Source organism: Panthera uncia, assembly GCF_023721935.1.
Source record: "Panthera uncia isolate 11264 chromosome B3 unlocalized genomic scaffold, Puncia_PCG_1.0 HiC_scaffold_1, whole genome shotgun sequence".
Classification (NCBI taxonomy): Eukaryota; Metazoa; Chordata; class Mammalia; order Carnivora; family Felidae; genus Panthera; species Panthera uncia.
This window is the reverse complement of record NW_026057582.1, coordinates 98,828,620-98,851,955: the sequence shown is the minus strand read 5'-3', so window position 1 is coordinate 98,851,955 and position 23,336 is coordinate 98,828,620. Positions and strand designations below refer to the sequence as shown.

The window sequence follows — 23,336 nt, the reverse complement described above, 5'->3', positions numbered from 1 at the left end:
TGCTAGCACTCTGTCTCTCACTGTTTCCAAGAATTTAATAAAATAATTATTTCAACCCAAACAACAACAATATATTGTGGGGTTTATAATATATATGTAAGTAAAATATACAATAGCAGTAACCTAAAGGCCAGAAGGAGAGAAATGGAAGTATATAAATGTTAGGTTCTTACACCTGACATGTTATAATATCACTTGAAGGTAGGCAGGGATAAGTTAATGAGGTGTACTATAAACCTTAAAGCAACTACTGAAATAGCCAAAGAGTTTTGCTAATAAGCCAATGAAGAGATAATAATGAAATCATAAAAAATAGTACAAAAGAAAGAAAAAGGAACAAAGTGCAGATGAGTCAAATAGAAATAACATTGATAGACTTAGATCTACCCATATTAGTAACTTTTATTTTTAAAAAAATTAATGCTTTTATTTATATTTGAGAGAGAGGTACAGAGTACAAGTGGGAAAGGGGCAGAGAGGGAGGCACAGAATCAGAAGCAGGCTTCTGTTTCTGAGCTGTCAGCACAGAGCCTGACATGGGCCTTGAACTCAAGAACGGTGAGATCATGACCTGAGCTGAAGTCAGTGCTTAACCAGTTGAGCCACCCAGGTGCCCCATTAGTAACTACTTTAAATGTAAATGATCTAGACATCCTAATTAAAAGGCAGAGATTATCAGATTGGATAAAAAGCAAGACCCAAGGGGCGCCTGGCCAGCTCAGTTGGTAGAACATGTAACTCTTGGTTTCAGGGTTGTGAGTTCAAGCCCTATGTTGGGCATAGAGATCACTTAAAGAAAAAAAGCAAGACCCAATTATATGGTGCTTATGACAACTTCACTTTAAATATCAAGATACAGATAGGTTAAAAGTAAAGGATGGAAAAAGATACACTATGCTAGTCCAAAAAAAAAAAAAAAAGATAGTGGCCATTTTAATATCAAAGTGGATTTTAGGACATAGACTATTGCAAAGAATAAAGAAGATCATTTGTTTTTGTTTTTGTTTTTAATTTTTAATGTTTATTTGTTTTTGAGAGAGACAGAGAGACAGAGCATGAGCAGGGGGAGGGGCAGAGAGAGAGGGAGACACAGAATTTGAAACAGACTCCAGGCTCTGAGCTGTCAGCATAGAGCCGGATGCAGGGTTCAAACTCACAAACCGTGAGATATGATCTGAGCCGAAGTCGGACACTTAACCGACTGAGCCACCCAGGCGCCCTGAAGATCATTTGTTAATGATAAAGGATGAATTGATCCAAAAGGCATGATAATCATGAACATTTATGCATGTAATAACAGAGCTTCAAAAATCAACAAAGCAAACAGTTGCAGGGGAAAAACAGAAGATCACAATCATAGACAGATTTCAGTCTCTCTTGATAATAGAACAGGTAGGTAGAAAAATCAGTAAGGATATAAAAGACTTGAACAATCCCATCAACCAGTTTGACCTGGTTGAAATTTATAGAATACTCAAGAAGAGCAGAGATTGACATTTCTGGAACACTCACCATTAACAGCAGAAAACACATTCTTTTCAAGTGCACATGGAATATTGTAAATATCATATTCTGGGTCATAAAATAACTATGTATTTAAAAGTATTGATATACAAAGCATGTTTTCTGGCTGTAGTGGGGTAAATTAGAAGTCAATAGCAAAAAGATAATTGAGAAAATCCTTAGTATTCGAAAATAAGTAACAGACTTATAAATAGTACATGGATCAAAATGGAAATTAGAAAGTATACTGAATAGAATAAAATGGTAACAGCATAACAGAATTTGTGGGATGCTGCTAAAGCTGTTATTAAGGGTACATTTATAGTACTAAACATCTGGATTAGAGAAGAAGCAAAGTCTTGAATCAGTGGCATTACCTTATGCAACAAAAAAGAAGAGTAGTTAAACTCAAAGTAAGCATTAAATAAATAATGAAGACCAAAGGGAAAATCAATAAATAGAAAACAAAGATAATTAGGGAAAATCAAAGGAAATAAAAGTTTTTTTTTTTTTTTTAAATATAAATAAAATCAATAAATCTCTAGCTATCCTGATCAGGAATGAAAGAGACAAGATATAGATTACCAATATCAGGAATGAGAGAGGTAATATCACTACAGATTCAAAAAGGTGTAAAAACATAATAAGGGAATTTTGGACAATTTTATTAATATAACTTAAACAGCTTAGGTGAAATGGACAAATTCTTGCAAAGCTCATTTAAGAAGTAGATAACGTGAATAGCTCTTTATATATGAAATTGAAATTATAGTTAATAACCTTTTCACAAAGAGAAGTCTAGGCCAGGATGGCTTTACTGCTGAATTCTGCCAAACATTTAAGGAGGTACAAATACGAGTGCTATATGAGTGTGTCCACAAAGTTGAAAAAGAGGTAATATTTTCCAATTCCTCTTTTACTCTGATATCAAAACTTGGCTAAGATAGTACAAAAAATAGAAAACTTCAGACCAGTGTCTCTCATGAACACAGATAACAAAGATTCTAAACAAAGTTATATTAGCAAGTCAAATCCCACAATATTGTAAAACATAGTACATTGTAACCAAGTGGGGTTTATTTCAGTAATGCAGGTTGGTTTAATATTAGAAAATCAGTCAATTTGGGGGGCACCTGAATGGCTCATTCCGCTAAGGGTCCGACTTCGGTTCAGGTCATGGTCTCACGGTTCTTGAGTTCGAGCCCTGCATTGGACTCTGTCCAGAGAGCTCAGAGCATGGAACCTGCTTCAGATTCTGTGTCTCCCTCTCTCTCTGCCCCTCCCCCACTCACACTCTATCCTCAAAAATAAATAAACATTGGGGCGCCTGGGTGGCTTGGTCGGTTAAGCGTCCGACTTCAGCCAGGTCACGATCTCGCGGTCCGTGAGTTCGAGCCCCGCGTCAGGCTCTGGGCTGATGGCTCGGAGCCTGGAGCCTGTTTCCGATTCTGTGTCTCCCTCTCTCTCTGACCCTCCCCCGTTCATGCTCTGTCTCTCTCTGTCCCAAAAATAAATAAAAAACGTTGAAAAAAAAAATTAAAAATAAATAAATAAATAAATAAATAAACATTAAAAAAAAATTAAAAAAAAAAATCAGTCAACTTTGTCACGTTAATAAGCTAAAAAAATCCATGGAATCAACTTACTAGGTGTAGAAAGAGCAGGTGACAGGTCAGCATCTGTCCCTGATAGTTTTTATCTATAAAGTATTAATAAAAAACTTAACCTAACCTGATAAAAGACATCAAAGACAAACTTGTGGCTAACTTTCAAACTTTTGTGTATGGTTGAAATTCCCATTACAATAAATTTTTAGAAAAATGTATGTGAAAATAAAGTACTAACATTAGTGAGACAGTTGTTTCATACATATTTATAGATATTTGAATAATCATGGAATCGTATTAGGACTAGAATGGGCCTTCATTATGATACTAATTCAAACTGTTTATTTTTTATAGGTCAATATGGAAATCCTTTAAATAAATACATTAGACATTATGAAGGATTATCTTATGATGTGGATTCATTACACCAAAAACACCAGCGTGCCAAAAGAGCAATTTCACATGAGGACCAGTTTTTACGTCTAAATTTCCATGCCCATGGAAGGTGAGTAAACTTATTGCTGTGTCTGAAGTTTTCTTACATTTAGTCTGGTTAGAAGAAGAAATGTATATCATTAATTTTCCTTCTCTAATGGAAAGGTCCTCATTCTAGTCTAGAATTTGGTATATATGCTAGAAAAATGTTTTCTTTTAAAATGGATTGCCCTTTTTATATTAAGGCAACAGTCAAATTTAAATGTTTTTAAATTTTGAAGCCAATCCTCTGTTGTATATTTAGTAGAGGATATATCTTTAAAGAAGAGTCTTGATTTCCCACTACTTTTTATGTATTTTATGGGTCAATAGATCTGTCTTCTGGTGCCAACAGTGAAGGTAGCTGGTTTTATGTCATTAATACTTTTAATTTCTCATTAACTCAATTTTATTAACTCTAAAATGACAGTTTGTAGACAGATCACCTACTGTACTGCTCATTTCTCAGACAGAATTGTTAAGGGATAAAGAACAGGGAGCCAGGGAAGAAAGGCAGAAATCACATTTGTTTAGTGCCTGGGGTGTCCCAGGTGCATATATGCTTTATATGCATTTTCTTTTTTAATCTTCTCAAAACCCAAAGTAAATATCTATTTATATCTGAGGAAACTAAGGCTCAGAGAAGTTAAATTATTTCTTTAAAGTTACACAGCATAGGGGCGCCTGAGTGGCTCAGTCAGTTAAGCGTCGCATCAGCTCAGGTCATGATCTCGCTGTTCGTGAGTTTGAGCCCCATGTTGGGCTCTGTGCTGACAGCTCAGAGCCTGGAGCCTGCTTCAGATTTTGTGTCTCCCTCTCTATCTACCTCTCCCCCACTCACAGTCTGTCTCTCTCTGTCTCTCAAAAATGAATGAACGTTAAAAAAAAAAAAAATTTAAAGTTACACAGCATAGATTTGAGCCAGACCTGACTGACTCAGACCTTGTACTTTTTTCTTTCTGTTGTTTAGGGGTACATAGATACAAAATCTTGGAGTATTCTCTATTAGACTTTGTCTTGCTTGCTGTAATTGGTAAATCTATTCCTTTTGTGTTTTTCCTATTGATACAACCCTGATTTATTGTTCACCTCCTAATAGGTTTCCCAGCTTCCTTTCCATTTATCATTAAAGCTATCCTATGGACTGCTACAAGATGACTGTTCCTTAAATGCTTACTTTTTCATGTCAGCTTATTTTTCTAAAGTCCTCAGTTAATGATTGTAAGCCACATTTCTTAACTTGGCTTTCACGATTCTCTGTAAATTAATTCTAGTCTGTTTCTGTAAACTTTGTTCCGTTTCCCAATATAAGTGTCTTTTTCACCCAGAATGATCATCTGGTTGCTGAATATACCATGAGCAGTTTGTATTCTGAGTCATTTATCTTAAATCTTGATCATCTTTTAATGTACAGTTCAAGTTCTACTTCTTTAAAAATTTACCTACACCTTCCTCAGAACTTTTAAATTGCTCATCTGTACCACTGGTATTTGATTTGTTCTGTCTTCCTTTTTATGAGTGTATTTGTTTATTTTTTTATAACTTTTGTTCCTCACAGGGAGGCATCCTGGCTACTGTTTAGTAATGTTTATTTTTTGTACTTATGCTTAAGTACAGATGTACAGATGCTTGGGGCGCCTGGGTGGCTTGGTCGGTTAAGCGTCCGACTTCGGCTCAGGTCCTGATCTCATCGCTCGTGAGTTCAAGCCCCACTTCGGGCTCTGTGCTGACAGCTCAGAACCTGGAGCCTGTTTGGGATTCTGTGTCTCCCTCTGTCTCTGATCCTCCCACGTTCATGCTATGTCTCTCTCTGTCTCAAAAATAAATAAATGTTAAAAAAAAATTAAAAGTGTGATCAGATGTACAGATGCTTAAGAAAGATATTAATGGATGAATATTTTTAATCAGATATAAAATTATTAATTACTAATCATATAATAAATACTATGTAACTTAAAGTGTTCTGCACATGTAAATAAATATTAAATTAACTTATTTTCCAAATTAAAATGTAATGATCATTGTAGAAAAAAGTACTTTTAAGTTATGAAATCTCTTGCTTTGATTTGAAGGAGGTAAGAAGATACATTTAGGGTCTTTTTTTTAAGGTAAGAATATTACTGACAGCAATTTATGTAAATTTTTATGATCCTTAACTTCAGATATTTTTTAATTCCCCATTCTTTATCAGTATCATGAAATAATAGCAATCTTTCAGCCTTCCTAAGTTTTTAGTGACCACCTCGAAATAAATTTAATATTATATTCCAAATACAGTGTAACTACCAAAAGGAAAAGTCGAAATTCTAGCTGCTTTTAGTTTGGATACCACATTTCTATTACATCATTAGATTTTTATTTGATCTATGACATAATTCATGTTGAGTTTGTGGCAAAGCTAAATTCCTAGCTCTCCCCCACTCCTCCTTTTTTGTTGTGTTTATGCATGTGTGAGAGAGAGCATGTGAGTGCATGCTGTTTAGTCATCCATAAACTTATTTATTGACTGCTAGTTAAAAGTTACCTAGTTTAGGCTGTGGGTGGTAGAAACATAAATCAAACATAGATCTAATAGGGGCTCTAAGATGTGTGCAAGTCATTTCGTAGGAGGAAAATGTGATATGGTGCTTTATAGATAAAATACTATAGATATTCAAATGATACAAATGAGACCTGAAGCTCTCAACAAAGGGCCTGTAACCAGGAGATCTCATGCTGTGTATAAGTGGTCATCTTAAGTACTTTTAACAGAAATCTGTTTAATCAACTATATATATATATACACTACTTTTTCTAGAGTAGATCCAAATTGAGGTATTGTATTTTACTGTTTCAGTTATCATACTTGTATGTTGATGCTGTCTCAATTTGTGCCCTAAAATGTGGTCATTTTAATTATGTTGTAACATACATTAGTTAAAAATGTGATGATCTGATCGTTTTATTTCTCTCTTTCCTTGCAAAGGTCTATGAAATGACCTGGGTGGTATAGTTATAGATTTCCTGCTAAGTCTCTCCCCCTCCACCATATACAAAAAGTTAGTTTTGGTACTCTACGACCCCCTTAAACAGGATTTGTATTGATACACAAATTATGGGTTATTTGGTTAATAACAATTTATAATACAAATGAGAAGTGATTATGATAAAATAGTGTGTTGATTAGAAGACCCAGTTTTATTTTGAATATGGTTTTGGGGTGACTTTGGGCTATACCTAGTAGTCCAGTCTGTAAAATGTGTGCTGCTCTTGTGCATTGTGGCTAGACCTGTTATCTATTTTTCCATCTTTTAAAACATAATCAAGTAGAGTTTGTTTCTTCTGATTATATGGTTCAGTTTAATCCCGTAGAATCACATTGCTGTGATTTAAAAATTACAGAATATAATAAATACTGTGTAGTTAACTTAGAAAAGAGGAAAATACCTGAAAAGGGTTCTGCTTAGATGACTTGTATCTCTGAGTACTAGCACAGTCTGTGTGTGTGTGTGTGTGTGTGTGTGTGTGTGTGTGTGTGTATTAAAGTCATTCTTTGTGCTGTTTGTTTTATGCTTAAGTGCATGAGCAAACTTTTTTCAACCTGGCTTCCAAGTTTCCTAAATCAGAAAGGGTGTATCACATACCAGATTTACAGATATTAATGTTAAATGAAGAAATGTTGAGATTTTTTAAGCCTGAAGTCCATTCTTAGGAATTCCATGAATGGCGCACCTGGGTGCCTCAGTCATTTAAGCCTCTGACTCTTGATTTTGGCTCGAGTTATGATCTCACGGTTTGTGGTTTCAAGCCCTGTGTTGAGCTCTGCACTGACAGTGCAGAGCCTGCTTGGGATTCTCTCTGTCCCTCTCTGTCTGCCCGTCTCCTGCTTGCATGTGCATACTCTCTCTCAAAATAAATAAATAAACTTAAAAAAAAAAAAAGAATTCCATGAAAAACTAGTGCTCTTGAAATAAAGTTTGAAGTTGTTTGAAAATATGTAATGCCTGGGTGGCTCAGTCATTTAAGTATCCGACTCTTAGTCTTAGCTCACGTCCTTTTCTTTCTTTCTTTCTTTCTTTGTTTTTAACTTGTTTTATTTTTTAAAATTTACATCTAAATTAGTTAGCATATAGTGCAACAATGATTTCAGGAGTAGTTTCCTTAGTGCTCCTTACCTATTTAGCCCATCCCCCCTCCCACACCCCCCTCTAGCAACCCTCAGTTTGTTCTCCATATTTATGAGTCTTTTCTGTTTTGTCCCCCTCCCTGTTTTTATATTATTTTTGTTTCCCTTCCCTTATGTTCATCTGTTTTGTCTCAAAGTCCTCATATGAGTGAAGTCATATGATTTTTGTCTTTTTCTGACTGACTAATTTCACTTATATATATATACACACACACACACACACACACACACACACACACACACATACATACATATACACCACTCCTTCTTTATCCATAAATCCATCAGTGGACATTTGGACTCTTTCCATACTTTGGCTATTGTCGATAGGGCTGCTATAAACATGGGGGTGCATGTGTCCTTTTGAAATAGCACACCTGTATCCTGTGGATAAATGCCTAATAGTGCAATTGCTGGGTCGTAAGGTAGTTCTATTTTTAGTTTTTTGAGGAACCTCCATACTGTTTTCCAGAGTGGCTGCACCAGCTTGCATTCCCACTTTCTTTTTTTTTTAAGTTTATTTATTTATTTGAAAGAGAAAGCACGAGTCAGGGAGGGGCAGAGAGAGAGAGAATCCCAACCAAGCTCTGTGCTGTTGTCACAGAACCTGATGTTGGGCTCGAACCCACAAACTGTGAGATCGTGATCTGTGCCGAAGTCAGATGCTTACTTAACTAAGCCACCCAGGCGACCCTCAACTCAGGTCTTGATCATTTCAGGGTCATGAGTTCAAGCCCTGCATTGGGCTCTATGCTGGGCATGGAGCCTACTTTAAAAAAAAAAAAAAAAAAAAAGCAAAATTTTGAAGGTGGCTGGGTGACTGGCAAAGCCTGTGTGGTTTGGTTGAGGGTCCAACTCTTGATTTCGGCTCAGGTCATGATCTTGTGGTCCTAAGATTGAGCACCGTGCCGGGCTTCATGTTGACTGAGCATGGAGCCTGCTTGAGATTCTTTTTCTCTCTTTCCCTCTGCCCCTCTCACCCACTCACACACACACACACTCTCTCTCTCTCGCTAAAGTACAAATAAAATAAAAAGTCATGTGGGCATGTGGACAGTGCTATAGGAAAGATTGTTAAGGAAATGTAAGTATTTTGAAACATACTTCTGTAATATTGATTAGAGTATTAAAATATTTTGATAATAGATGCTAGGGTAAAAGATACCTCTTAGCTTTGCTTAGAAATTAGGAATCAGTTTTCTCAATTTCAGAAATTGCTTTACTTGGATAAGTTCTGATAAATGGGATGCCTGAGTGATATGTACCCAGAGCATTGCTTCTTCCTCTAAGCTCACTTAGCAATAAGTATATCAATTACAGCATTTATTACATTTTATTATAACTTTGTTTACATCCATATGTCCTTTGTTCCTGCAAACTTGAAGGGCAAAGCCTGAGTTATATTCACCTTTTTTCTATAGGTGTTGGTCATTTAAGTTATACTGAATGAGTGAATGAATGAATGAAACATTATGAAGGGAGTACAACATTTACAAGCATAAAATGCTGACAGGGAGATATGTAACTAATATTTATGTTAAGGTCTGGCCCTTACCAGAGAGTTTAATCAGAAAAAGTAAGGTAAAATAAGTATCAGCTGCTTATTGTGTACTTAATTTTTTTAAATATTGAAAGTACTTTTTAAAAATTGTATTTTAGAGAGAGAAACAGTGCAAGCAGGGAGACGGACAAAGGGGAGAGAGAAAATCTTAAGCAGGCTCCATACTCAGTGTGGAGCCCAACGTGGGGCTTGATCCCATTTGACCTGAGCCAAAATGAAGAGATGCTCAAGCAACTGAGCCACCCAGGTGCCCCTGCATCTTGAATTTGATGGATAATAAAGTACGCTAAGATATTAGAAATCGATTTTCAGCTTAAATATTGTGTAGCCTAAAATATCTCATCCTTTTAAGCAGTTGTTTCTAATCGGTGAGTGGTAGGCAGATTTATTATATTGTGGGATGCAGGATTTTTAAAATACTTGTGGAAGATACATTTTTTGTCAGGCCTCATGTTCATGTGAAAGCATGTGATGTGCCAGGGACTGTCTTTGTTATTCCCTTTCCTTATTCTTCTTTGATACTAGGAAATGACATGTTGTATCCTACCATCCCTGGCTTCATTTGTCTTGTGTTTTAGGCTTGTACATTACCAATGTATTGCAGTTTCATTAGGAATTTTGCTTATGTGACTTAAGTGACTTTAATAAAATGTATATTTTATATTGTTCAAGTTTGGGTTTTATGTAATTACTGAAATATTATTATAGTCCTATATTGGTATAGATGAAAATTTATGAAAAATAATTATCTCTTGGACTTATCCAAGAGTATTAGTATAGCCTGAGAAAAACTCACTGCAAGATTATTTAGTAGTTATTTTTAATATAGCTCACAGTGAGATTCTAATGTGAACTAATATTTTTAAATTTATGCCTTTTGTTACAACTGTCATTAAAGAGAAGCATAAGGGATCATTCCACTATTCCTTTTTTGTTTTTAAAGTTTATTTATTTATTTTGAGAGAGAGAGAGTGTGAGCAGGGTAGGGGCAGAGAGAGAGAGGGAGAGAAGAATCCTGAGCAGGCTACGCAGAGCCTGATGTGGGGCTCAAACTGAATAACCGTGAGATCATGACCTGAGCTGAAACCAAGAGTTGGATGCTCAACTGAGCCACCCAGGTACCCCAACTACTATTCCTATTTCTTAATAGAATTTCTATAAATTTTCTGAAATACTGCTTCATAGTGGTATTTAAAAAAAATAAGTTGAACGAAAATCTAAGAACTCCAATATAATACAGTTGATCTTTTTGGTAGGAAGTATGTGTATATTGTTATATTGAATCATGTTTTTTTTCTTGTTGTGTGTATATATTTTTGAGCCTTTTACTGCTTTATATCTTATTTTCCAAATTATACGCAGGTGTCTTTATTTTCTGGTCTTCTCACCACTTTGCTAACTTTATTGCCTTTCATAGATTTGATGGTTCAAATCTACCAACTTTACATTTGAGTGGAACATCACTTAGTAAAGAAACTTGTGATTTTATAGGAAGGATAATAAATATATTGAAACAGTCATAAACTAGGTAGAGAAAGGAGTATTGTGATCATTCAGAGACTGAGTGGAGTTCTCTTCTAAGTTAACGTGGATTATCTAGAGATTTCTTACGAGCCTCGGTTCTCTCAGTAAAACCCTGAATTTTAGATGTGATAATGTTTCGGCCCTTTCCTGCTTTAAAATTCTATATATTAGTAACACTCAAGTAACTAAATTAAAAAAAATAAAAACATGTAAGTTATTTTTTGTGCCGTTGTGTTTAATTATTTGGGTACGTAATAAATCAAAAATTGTTTCTATCTAATATGTGATTTGTATATAATGTAAAAAGATATTGGATTTTTTTTAAGTGCTGTAAAATGTTTTGGAAAACTCACAAGTTTCCTTTTTTTCTGATTGTGACAACATAATTCTTCCTATAGCCTTAGTAATATGTTCACAAACTGTTTAAAACAAACGGTCAGACATTTGACATTTTCTTTTGCAGTTTGCAACATAAATTCTCCCTACTCCTAAAATATGAGGGTATCAAGAATAAAGCCTAAGTAATCTGTAAAAGATATAAATATTCCTTTCTATGGATCCTGACTAGATTTGGGTTATTAGTCTGGGCGTGTCTGTATTTTATCTTTGTCATAGCAATAGTGGGGTAGCAGAAAGCTCGGATAGGACACTTTTAACTCTGTAGACAAACAAGCATACTTTGAGAAGCAGAAGTAAGAATCCAGGGAGCACAAACAGAACAGATGCCAGAACAATAAAGAAAAACAGAATAAATTTAAATTGTGTATAAATGCTATTATTGTGCTTGAGGAAAAACTAAATTTTGAAAAATACTGACTTGGCAATGAAATATTTCCCAGCAAAATTTGAGCAAGGTTGAGCAAAAATTTGTAAAGGAAAAGGCTATTTATGTAATACCTACTTTATGTCAGGTGAAGTGCTCTTTAGCATATATCATTATTTCATACTGCTTTTTGTTTTAGTCATGGATTTTCTAGGAGGTCACATTCTTTATTCTTGTCTGTTTTCTTTTTATACGGAAATTAAAAGCCTAACAAATATGTTTTGTTAAAAAAAATCTGAAGGTGGGGTACCTGGGTGGCTCTGTCAGTTAAACGTCCAGCTCTTGATCTTGGCCAGGTCATGATCTCACAGTTTGTGAGTTGGAACCCCGTGTTGGGCTCTGTGCTGACAGCACGAGCAGAACCTGCTTGGGATTCTTGTCTCTTCCTCTCTGTGCCCCTCCCCCTACTCGCTTGTTCGGCTGCTCTCTCAAAATAAATAAATAAAACTTAAAAAAAAATCTGAAGTGACCCTGGCTATTTGAATTACTTCCTGAATCATAAGAAAAAACAAGAGCTTATTGTGCTCATGTTAATTTTGTATTTAAAAAGCTAAATTGAGAGCTGATGATTGCTCTGAGTTTAGCTTCTTAGACATTTCAACATGAAATATCATTTTTATTTTACATGTTTTTAAGCACTTACTAGGCTTTATGTGGAAGAGATGGAATGAGAGAATGAAAAGGAAATGAAAGAGTTTAAAAACATGTTTCTGGGGAACCAGGTTGGCTCAGTTGGTAGAGCATGCGACTCAATCTCAGTGTTGTGAGTTCAAGCCCCACATTGGGTGTGGAGCCTATTTAGAATAGAATGGAATGGAATGGAAGGGAATGGAATGGAATAGACTAGACTAGACTAGAATTGAATTTGCTAAAACAAAAGTGCTTTGGGACGCCTGGGTGGCTCAGTTGGTTAAGCGTCCAACTTCTGCTCAGGTAGTGATCTCGTGGTTTCTGGGTTCAGGCCTCGCATCAGACTCTGTGCTTATAGCCCAGAACCTGGAGCCTGATTTGGATTATCTGTCTCCCCCTCTCTCTGCCCCTCCCTGTCTCACACTCTGTCTCTGAAAAGTAAATAAACATTAAAAAAAAATTTTATGGAAAGTGCTTTTCTGACTCTAATTCTTTTAATACATCATTACCTCTAAAAGTTCATCAAAAACAGGTTTGTATCTGATCTATATTTATTTATTTATTTATTTATTTATTTATTATTAATTTTTTTATTAATTTTTTTTTAACATTTATTTATTTTTGAGACAGAGAGAGAGACAGAGCATGAACAGGGGAGGGGCAGAGAGAGAGGGAGACACAGAATCTGAAACAGGCTCCAGGCTCTGAGCTGTCAGCACAGAGCCCGACACGGGGCTCGAACTCACAGACCGTGAGATCATGACCTGAGCCGAAGTCGGACATTTAACCGACCGAGCCACCCAGGTGCCCCTCTGATCTGTATTTAATGTCGCAGTTCCTAGAGTTGGTGATCTTAGTAAATGTCAGAAGTTAAGTATATTTTAGTAGTAGAAAAACCCATCTATCACTTTCCTCAGATGTAAATTATATTTCATTCTGAAATATTGCATGTGCAGTTGGGTTTTATATGAGATAAGTATTCCAGCTTAGTTTTAATTTAGATTCATAGCCCTTCTTGTTTTTTTTTTCTTCAAGTGATTAAGCCCCATGTAAGTTGTTGTGCTGTTTCTTACAAGTGTAGCAAGGATTTTTTACGACTAAAGGTTATTTATTTATTTATTTTATTTAAAAATGTTTATTTATTTATTTAGAGAGACAGAGAGAGTTAGAGATCATGTGCACATGAGTGGGGGAAGAGCAGAGAGAGAGAGGGAGAGAGAGAATCCCTAGCAGGCCCTGCTGTCAGTGGGGAGCCCAATGTGGAGCTCAATCCCAAGAACAAAGAGATCATGACCTGAGCCAAAATCAAGTATTGGATTCTTAACTGACTGAGCCACTCAGGCACCTATAAAGGTTATTTAAGTGTTTATCCTGTTTCATTATACTTGAAAATTTTTTACGTAACTGTTGAATGGATATGTTTAGTTTATTGGTGTTATGCTTGTTTGGATTGTGTTATTAAAAGCATCAGTGAAATCTTATATAGTTGTGTGATACTTTTAAACTGGTAACTGTGTTTAAAAATTCTTTGGTAATTACATGTATAGTTTCTTTTTGAAAAGTTTCTGAATACTTGCTTTCCTCATTTGCTTGTATCATACATATCTTTTCTAACTTCTTCAAGTCTTTGCTTTTCTGGGTTGACAGATATTGTTAATACTTGTACATAGGGATAAAATCAAGTTGTTCTTTTGTGTGTGTCTCTGAAATCTTACATTATAACCGCTTCGAACTCCTTTTTAAATAGTCTGTACCGGGAGAATAATGATGAACCAACGAATCAAATATAAACAAAAAGTCTAGCGTATTTAGAATTTTGGATATGTTGGTGTGGGACAAATAGTCTTGTTATGGAATTTTGATCGCTGGATTCAGTGAACAAATATATTGTGTATTTTGTTTTGTTGTTGTTTAAGTTTATTTGAGCTACAAGAGATGTTTCTGTAGTTTTAATATGCTATAATTTACTAAGTCCGCTTTCATATTTTAAGCACCTTATGTATTCCAGGCACTTTAATAGTTGCTGGTAATAGAGTAACTGAATAAGACAGGTCCTTGCTGATGAGGAGTTTATGAATTCATGAGATGGGCAGGTGTTGGATTAGGAATGACAGCTGTGATAAATGCTAAGAACGGAATGTTCAGAAGATTGCTGTGGTAACATTGGGAGATGCCATCTTGTCTGGAGGTCAGAGAAGGCCACTCTTAGGAGATGGCATTTAAATTGATCCTGGAAGGATGACAGAAGAGGAGTTGGTTAGCCAAAGAAGGGGAAGATGTGTTCTAGACAGGGGAAACAGCATGTGCAAAGATACTGAGATGAGAAGTGGCATGTTTATGGAATTGAAGGAATTTTGTATGACTTGTGCTTAAAATGTGAAGGAGAATGGTTCCAGATGAGGCTGCAGATGTACGTAAGAGCCAGATCTTTTGAGAGTTTATGTAAGTTACGGTGACAAGTTTTTTACCTAGCTGTGGAAGGTTTTTAATGATAACTAAGTGTATAAGGTTTAAAAGTTCAGTTTGGCTGTGAATGAAGAATAGTTTGGAAGAGAGTTAAACTCAATGCATTGAGGCTATCTAGGAGGCTGTTGCACTGTCCCCATGGGAGGTGGTAGCCTGGATTAAGGTGGTATTAGAGGTGATGAAGGAGAGTCAATAGATTTAGGAGATATTTTAAAGGTAGGGGTGCATAGGTGGCTCAGTTGGTTATGCGTGTGACTCTCGGTTTCTGCTTAGGTCATGATCTCACAGTTTCGTGAGTTTGAGCCCTGCTTCAGGGTCTGTGTTGACAGCAGGGAGCTTGCTTGGGATTCTCTCTCTCGCCCTCTCTCTGATCCTCCTTCACTAGTGCTGTCTCTGTCTCTCTCAAAATAAATAAATAAACTTAAAAAAAAGGTAGAATTTATTGGACTTGGTAGTGAGGTATAAAAGAAGGAGTCAAAGATGACTTTTGTGGTTTGAGCAACTAAAAGGCTAATGGGTCTACTTACTGAGATAGGGAATACTGGAACAGCTATAAATTTGAGGAGAAATCGTAAGTTCACTTTTGGACATGTTTTGTGAAATTCATGAGGAGGGCCTAGGAGAGAACTGCCAAATGCCAACATTTTAAGTTTAGGTAGAGGAGGGAATGCAAAGACTGATGAGTGGTAAGAAAAGTAGAAGAAAGCCTGAGAGTGTGGTATCCTGGAAGCCAAGGGAAATGGTGTTTCAAGTAGGAGAGTGGTCAGTTGCTGCTTTTTGCTTTTGTTATGCTGCATATTAGCAATATTCTTAATCTGTGTTACTTACTCTTTGAATTTCTTTAGTTTTATTGATCTTGCTGGATCTAATTGCACATGGTAGTCCAGGTTTGGATACATCATAGACCCATATAAATAGGGTAATAAAGTAACTTCTTTTTTGGTTTGAGTTTCTAATGATTCATGATTAATAGCCAATGTATCTTTGGGCATTTTGGTTATAAGAGCATATTAGGCCAGTATCTCTGAGTAGCCATCTCTACTAATTCTGTGGTGGTTGATTATAAGGACCCAGTTATCTTTTGAGTATAGCAAAAGATATTTTGGTTAATTTTTATTAAATTAATTTTTATAGCTTATTTTTATTAAATGTGTGAAGTGCAAACATGTTAAGTAACTTAATAAATTGTTCATTTGTGTGTATCTCTGAAATCTTAAATTGTAATCACTCTGTATTAGTTAGGTTCCCAAACTGTCATTTCTGGGAGAATAATCCTGAACCAACAAACCATGTATGAACATGAAGTCTAGCATATCAAGAATCTTAGAAATGATGGAATGGGACAAATAGTTCTGTTACGAGCAGCATTCATTGTTTTTTGTTTTTGATTTTGATCCATAGTAAAACTGTTCTGACCATATACGTGACTCCCAAAATATTTTTATGTGTCAGTTTCACAAATAGCTTACGCCCACTTGTCAGACTTAGTGAGCCTTTGACATTTTTTATTTTGAGAGCCTGTAGAAGTCACTTTGTCCATTGTAATATTGGATGATGTTTTTGAGACATGGTCATTAAACTTCACTTCTATGTATTTAAAGTCCTCAAATAGGAGATTTTACCTGTGCTTTCTGTGAACATTTAAGAATCTGCTTCTTTAAAATCTTTGCTATCTTATGCTGTTTTTTCTTTTCTCATTTTTACCAACTATAAATGTAAGATGGTGGTGGTATCTTCTTCCTAAGTTCTCATCACTTCATCATCAACCAGTTATTCATAGTTTATTAGTATTAGGCCTAGAATAGAAGTTCTTATCATTGTTTTCTTTTTCTTCTGGAAGTTGAGATGATCAGCAAAGCAAATCAGAAAGCTGTCAAATGTTTTGCTGTAGCAAAGCAGCAGTATCTCTGCTTCATCAGAAACTTTATTTTAAGTGGGAGGAAGACTTAGGATAAGAAGTGCGTATAGTACTCACATCTCCAGAGATAAGGAAACCTGAGCTACTTGAATAGCTACAGTTGGATGAGTGGAGCCTGGGAGTAGCTTGGAGGAGGGGTTTGGATCCTCAGGCCTCCCTGGATCTGGATAGTTAACAGTGGCAGGAAAATTTGGACAGGAGTGGAATAATTGAGCATAGGGAAGAGATAATGGTAGGTTTTATCTTTAAAAAAGAGATCTGAAACACTGAGAATGAATGCAGAAGGGCATGTTTCCTTCCCATCCCTTACTTCTCCCAAAAGGGAATAGGGAATATTGTAGTATGAAGGGATATAATCATAGAGATGTTTTAGAGTGTTTCCCACATAATGAATAATGTGCTAGCTGCCCAGACAAGTCTTCATTAATTCAGGAAGGTTTTGGAGTCCCTTCTCTGAACTAGATTCTATTTTCCTACCTTATCTTCTGCTCTCCTCCCCTATTTTTTTTTAACTGTTTGTTTGTTTGTTTATTTATTTATTTATGAAGTAAAATTGATGCATAACATCATGTAAGTTTTAGGTATACAACATTATTATTCGGTATTTTCATATTCTAGAAGTAGTAAACATCCATTTTGTTATCATCTATCACTGTACAGTTGAGCCCTTTTACCCCTTTAGCACATCTCCCAACCCCCTTCTCCTCTGGTAACTACCAGTCTGTTCTCTGTACCTGTGAGTTTGTTTTTGTTTTGTTTTGCTTTGTGTTTTAGATTCCACATATAAGTGAAATCATATGGTACTTGTCTTTCTCTCTTTGACTCATTTCACTTAGCACAGTACCGTCAAGTTCCATCCATGCATGTTGCAGATGGCAAGCTTTCCTTCTTTTTTATGGCCAGGTATCGTATTCCATTGCATGCATGCATATATGTGTATGTATATACACATACACACCCCGTTCATTCATCACTGGACACTTAGGTTGTTTCCATATCTTGGTTATCATAAATAATACTTAAGTGAACATGGGGTGCATATGTCTTTTTGAATTGTTCTTGTATTCATCAGATAAATACATAGAAATTGAATAGTTGGATCATATTTTTAATTTTTTGAGGAATCTCCATACTGTTTTTCATAGTGACTGCATCAGTTTACATTGCTACCAGCAGTGCATAATAGTTCCCTTTCTCCACATCCTCTCCAACACTTTTCTATTTCTTGCTTTTTTGATAATAGACATTCTAACAGGTGTGAAGTGGTAGGTCATTGTGGTTTTGATTTGTAATTCCCTGATAATTAGTGATGCTGAACATTTTTTTCATGTGCCTATTGGCCATCTGTATGTCTTCTTTGGAAAAGTATCTATTCAGGTCCACTGCTCATTTTTTAATCAGGTTGTTTTGTTGTTGTTTAGTTGTATGAGGTCTTTATATATATTATATGTAAACCTTCTGTTGGATATATGATTTACAAATATCTTTTCTCATTCAGTAGTTTGCCTTTTTGTTTTATTTATTTATTTATTTATTTATTTATTCTCTGCCAGAGTTTTTTTAGTTTGATGTAGTCTCATTTATTTTTGTTTCCCTTGCCTTTGGAGTCAGATCCAAAACAAATATTGCTAAGGCCAATATCAAGAAACTTAACCACCTGTGTTTTCTTCTAGGAATTTTATATTTTTAGTTCTTACATTCAAGTCTCCAGTCCATTTTGAGTTATTTTTTGTGTCTGGCTTAAGGAAATGATCCAGTTTCATTCTTTGCATGTAGATGTCCAATTTTCCTAGCACTTTTTATTGAAGAGACTGTTCTTTCCTCATTTTATGTTCTTGGCTCTTTTGTGTCAATTAACTGACCACATATGTGTGGGCTTATTTTTTTTTTTTTTTTAATTTTTTTTTTTTTTCAACGTTTTTTTTTTATTTATTTTTGGGACAGAGAGAGACAGAGCATGAACGGGGGAGGGGCAGAGAGAGAGGGAGACACAGAATCGGAAACAGGCTCCAGGCTCCGAGCCATCAGCCCAGAGCCTGACGCGGGGCTCGAACTCACGGACCGCGAGATCGTGACCTGGCTGAAGTCGGACGCTTAACCGACTGCGCCATCCAGGCGCCCCTATGTGTGGGCTTATTTTTGAGCTTTGTATTCTGTTTCATTGATCTGTGTGTCTCTTTTTATGCGAGTATCATACCGTTTTGATTACTATACCTTTGTAACAGTTTGAAGTCAGGGAGTGCGATACCTCCAATTTCTGTTCTTTCTCAAAATAGCTTTGGCTACTTGGTATCTTTTATGATTCCTTATTTGTTCTGGCTCTGTGAAAAATGGCATTGAGATTTTTGATAGGTATTGCTTAGAATCTGTAGATTTCTTTGGATAATATGGACATTTTAACAGTTAATTCTTCTAATTCATGATTATGGAGTATCTTTGCATTTATTTGTGTCTTCTTTTATCAGTATCTTGTAGTTTTCAGTGTACAAGTCTTTCACCTCCTTGGTTACATTTATTCCTAAATATTTTATTCTTTTTGGTGCTATTGTAAATGGGATTGTTTTCTTTATTTTAGAGAGGGAGAGAGGGATAGAGACTGTGTGAGCAGGGGAGATGGGAAGTGGAGAGAGAATCTCAAATAGGTTCCACGCTGAGCCCACATAGGACTTGATCCCACGGCCCTGGGATCATGACCTGAGCTGAAATCAAGAGTCAGATGCTCCACTGACTGAGCCACCCAGAAGTCCCAATGGGATTGTTTTCTTAATTTCTCTTTGATAGTTTGTTATTAGCACACAGAAATGCAACAGATTTCTGTATATTGATTTTGTATCCTGCAACTTAACTCATTTTTTTTAGTTCTCATAGTCTTTGGTGGCATCTTAAGTGTTTTCTATATACAGTATCATGTCATTTGCAAATAGTGACAGTTTTATTTCTTCCTTTTCAATTTGGATTCTTTTTGTTTCTTTTTCTTTCTCTCTTTCTTTCTTTTTTTCTTTTTTTTTTTTTGGTCTGATAGCTGAAGCTAAGACTTTCAGAACCATTTTGAATAAGAGTGGTGAGAGTAGACATCCTTGTCTTGATTTTAGGAAAAGCTTTCAGTTTTATTTATGTATTTTTTAAGTATATATTTCATTTTTGAGAGAGAGAGAGAGAGTGAGCAGTGGAGGGGCAGACAGAGAGGGAGACACAGAATCTGAAGTAGGCTCCAGGCTCCAAGCTGTCAGCACAGAGCCCAACGTGGGGCCCAAACTCACCAACCGTGAGATCATTACCTGAGCCCAAATCAGACTCAGCTTTCTTTTCACTGAGTATGATGTTAGCTGAGTTTATCAAACTTGGCTTTCACTGTATTTCCTCTGTATTTCACTACATTTCCTCTATACCCATTTCGTTGAGTTTTTATTATAAATGGATGTTGAATTTTGTTAAATGCTTTTTCTGCATCTATTGAGGTGACCATATGATTTTTATCCTTCATTTTTTTGATGTGGTGTTTCACGTTGACTGATTTCCTTGTGTTGATCCAGCCTTGCATTCCTGGAATAAATCTCACCTGATCATAGTGTATGATCCTTTATTTTTATTTATTTTCTTAAAGGTTATTTATTTTTGAGATAGAGAGTGAAAGTAGGGGAGGAGCAGAGAGAGAGAGAGAGAGAGAGAGAGAGAAAATCCCAAGCAGGCTCTGCACCATAAGTACAAAGTCCAGTGTGGGGCTTGAACTCACGAACTGTGAGATCATGATGTGAGCTGAAACCTGGAGTTCGATTCTTAATCAACTGAGCCACCCAGGCGCCCCAATGTGTGATCCTTTAAATGTATTGTTGAATTCGTTTGCTAATACTCTATTGAGGATTTTTGCATCTATATCTATCAAGGTTGTTTGCCTGTAATTTTTCTTTTTTTTTTGGTAGTCTTGTCTGGTTTTGTTGTCAGGGCAGTGCTGGCCTTGTAAAGTGAGTTTGGAAGTGTTTCTTCCTTTTATACTTTTTGGGAAGAGTTTGAGAAGGATAGGTATTAAATCTTCTTTGAATGTTTGATAGAATTCACCAGTGAATCTGTCTGGTCCTAGAGGTTTTTGATTACTGATTTAGTTTCTTTGCTAGTATTTGATATATTCAGATTTTCTATTTCTTTATGGTTTAGTCTTGGAAGATTGTATGTTTTAGGAATTTATCCATTTTTTCGTAGGTTGTGCAATTTACTGGTATATAATTGTGTGTGATATTCTCTTATGATCCTTTGTATTTTTGTAGTATCAGTTGTAACTTCTTTTTCATTTCTAATTTTATTTATTTGAGCCCTCTTTTTTTTCTTGGTGAGTGAAGCTAAAGGTTTGTTTGCCTTTTCAAAGAACCAGCTGTTTGTTTCACTGAACTTCTGGATTGTCTTTTTATTGCCTATTTCATTGATTTCTATTTTGATCTTTATTATTTCTTTCCTTCTGCTAACTTTGAGGTTGGTTTGTTGTTCTTTATTTCCTTTAAGTTTCTCCTTTTTACCACTGTAGCCCCAGTGATTTTTCTCTAGCACACAGTGCATGCCTTTGTGCTTGTAGTTCCTTTGCCTGAAACCCTTCCCTACCTCTCCTGCATAACCACATGGCTCTTGCTCCTTCACTTCATTCAAGTCTCTGCTCAAATGTTATGTATTCAGAGACCTTTACTAGCATCTTTTTTTTATTTTAAGATTTTATTCTTAAGTAAACTCTGTTCTCAACGTGGGGTTGGAACCTACAACCCTGAGATCAAGAGTTGCATGCTCTACCAACTGAGCCAGCAGGCACCCCTTCCTAGCATCTTTTGTAAAATAACATCCTTCTTTCCTCTTACTGTTCTGTCCTTTTTTTCTTATTTGTTTTTCCTCATAGCACTTGTCACTACAAGACCTTCTTTCTTTCCTCCCGTGCTACCTTCCTTCCTGGTCACTAACCATGTGTAAACTATCATGTATTCTGTGAATTGTGTTGTTCATACCTGTATCTCCCACCTTAGCACTGTGCTTGTCCTAGTAAGTGCTCAGTAAATAATTACAGAATGAAGGAATAGCATCAGGAATCAAGTTCATGATACTGATCACTTTCTTTGTATGTATACTGCGAGTCTTGATCCCTTTCTTTTAACGCCCTTCCATTGACATATTTTTATTTTAGGCATAACAATACCACTGATTACACCTTTTTTTTTTTGTAATGTTTATTTACTTATTTTGAGGGGGTTGGTGGAGAGAGATGGAAAGAGAGAATTCCAAGCAGGCTTCATGCTTAAAGCACAGAGCCCAACACGGGCTTGATCTCATGACTGCGAGATCATACCAAGAGTTGGGACACTCAGCTGACTGAGCCACACAGGCGTTCCTGATTACGCTTTTTAAGTCAGTCTTTCACTAGGAAAATGTCCTGTATTTTGCCATTTTGGAGCTTGCTTATATATCCTACGCAGGGAATGGTATCTTGATATGGTAGAAAAATCATTGGTTGATTAATTAAAGAATTTGGTTCAGATTCAAGCTCTAATTTTATTTGTGTGGTCTAGGTCAAATCAGCCTTATCTGATTTGTGAAATTAATAAATTTAGGTGATTTTTATGATTTTACATGTTGGATTTATATTAAATATCTGATATTGCAAGTTTGGTTCCAGACTACTGCAGTAAAGTGAATATTGCAGTGAAACAAATCAAATGAATTTTTTGGTTTCCAAGTGCATATAAAAGTTATGTTTACACTACTCTGTAGTCTGTTCAGTGTGCAGTAGAATTGTCTAAAAGGACATATACATATCTTCACTAAAAAATACTTTATTGCTAAGAAATACTAAATGAATCAGTATGAGCTTTCAGTAAGTTGTAATCACTAATCACAGATCACTATAACAAATACAATAATAATGAAAAAGTTAGAAATATTGTGAGAATTAACAAAATGTGACACAGAGATATGAAGTGAGCAAAAACTGTTGGAAAAATAGCACCAGTAGACTTGTTAGATGCAGGGTTGCTACGGACCCTCAGTTAGTAAAAAACACAATATTTGCAAAACATAATAAAGTGAAGCACAATAAACGAGGTATGCCTGGGGACACCTGGCTGGCCCGGTTGATAGAGCATACGACTCTTGATCTAGGGTTTGTGAGTTCAGGCCCTACGTTGGGTGTAGAGATTGCTTAAAAATGAAATCTTAAAAAAAATGAGGTATGCCTGTATATAGTAGTTTTGCTTGTCAATTATTTGGTTGAAGTAGTTACATAAAGTCAGAAAGGGTTTACAGAACACTTTTTATCCTCTCCAGTAGATAAATTTACTTATTTTCAAATGATGTAAAATACATGTAGTCTTGTGTTCTGTAATCTTGCCATTATGGTAGATTGCCTCTTCTTTATATGGGAAAGACTTACATTAATGATCTATATATATTTGTTTTCTTACAAAGAAGCTTATGTATTTTTGTGTATTTAATGTAATTTATCTACCTCAGGATCAACAGATAAGCCTGAAACTATGTCTTTCAGACTGTATAGCCCTAGAATTTCTGGGGTGGTTGCCTCAGGTACTGCCCAGTGGGGTGCCCGTGGGCTGACTATGCCCTTTCCCCTTCTACCAATCTGTTCTGTTTTATTCCTTTAAAAAAAAATTATATATATATATATATATATATATATA

General features: G+C 35.7%; 1 protein-coding gene across 2 annotated transcripts in view; it reads left to right on the top strand.

Annotated features, from left to right (window-relative positions):
- ADAM10 (ADAM metallopeptidase domain 10) overlaps positions 1–23,336 on the top strand; it is a 136,968-nt gene that overhangs the window by 30,845 nt on the left and 82,787 nt on the right. For both annotated transcript variants that reach the window (XM_049613711.1, XM_049613712.1), the window contains exon 2: positions 3,465–3,615. In XM_049613711.1, coding sequence (XP_049469668.1) covers positions 3,465–3,615 — 151 coding nt within the window. The remainder of the gene's footprint in view (positions 1–3,464; positions 3,616–23,336) is intronic.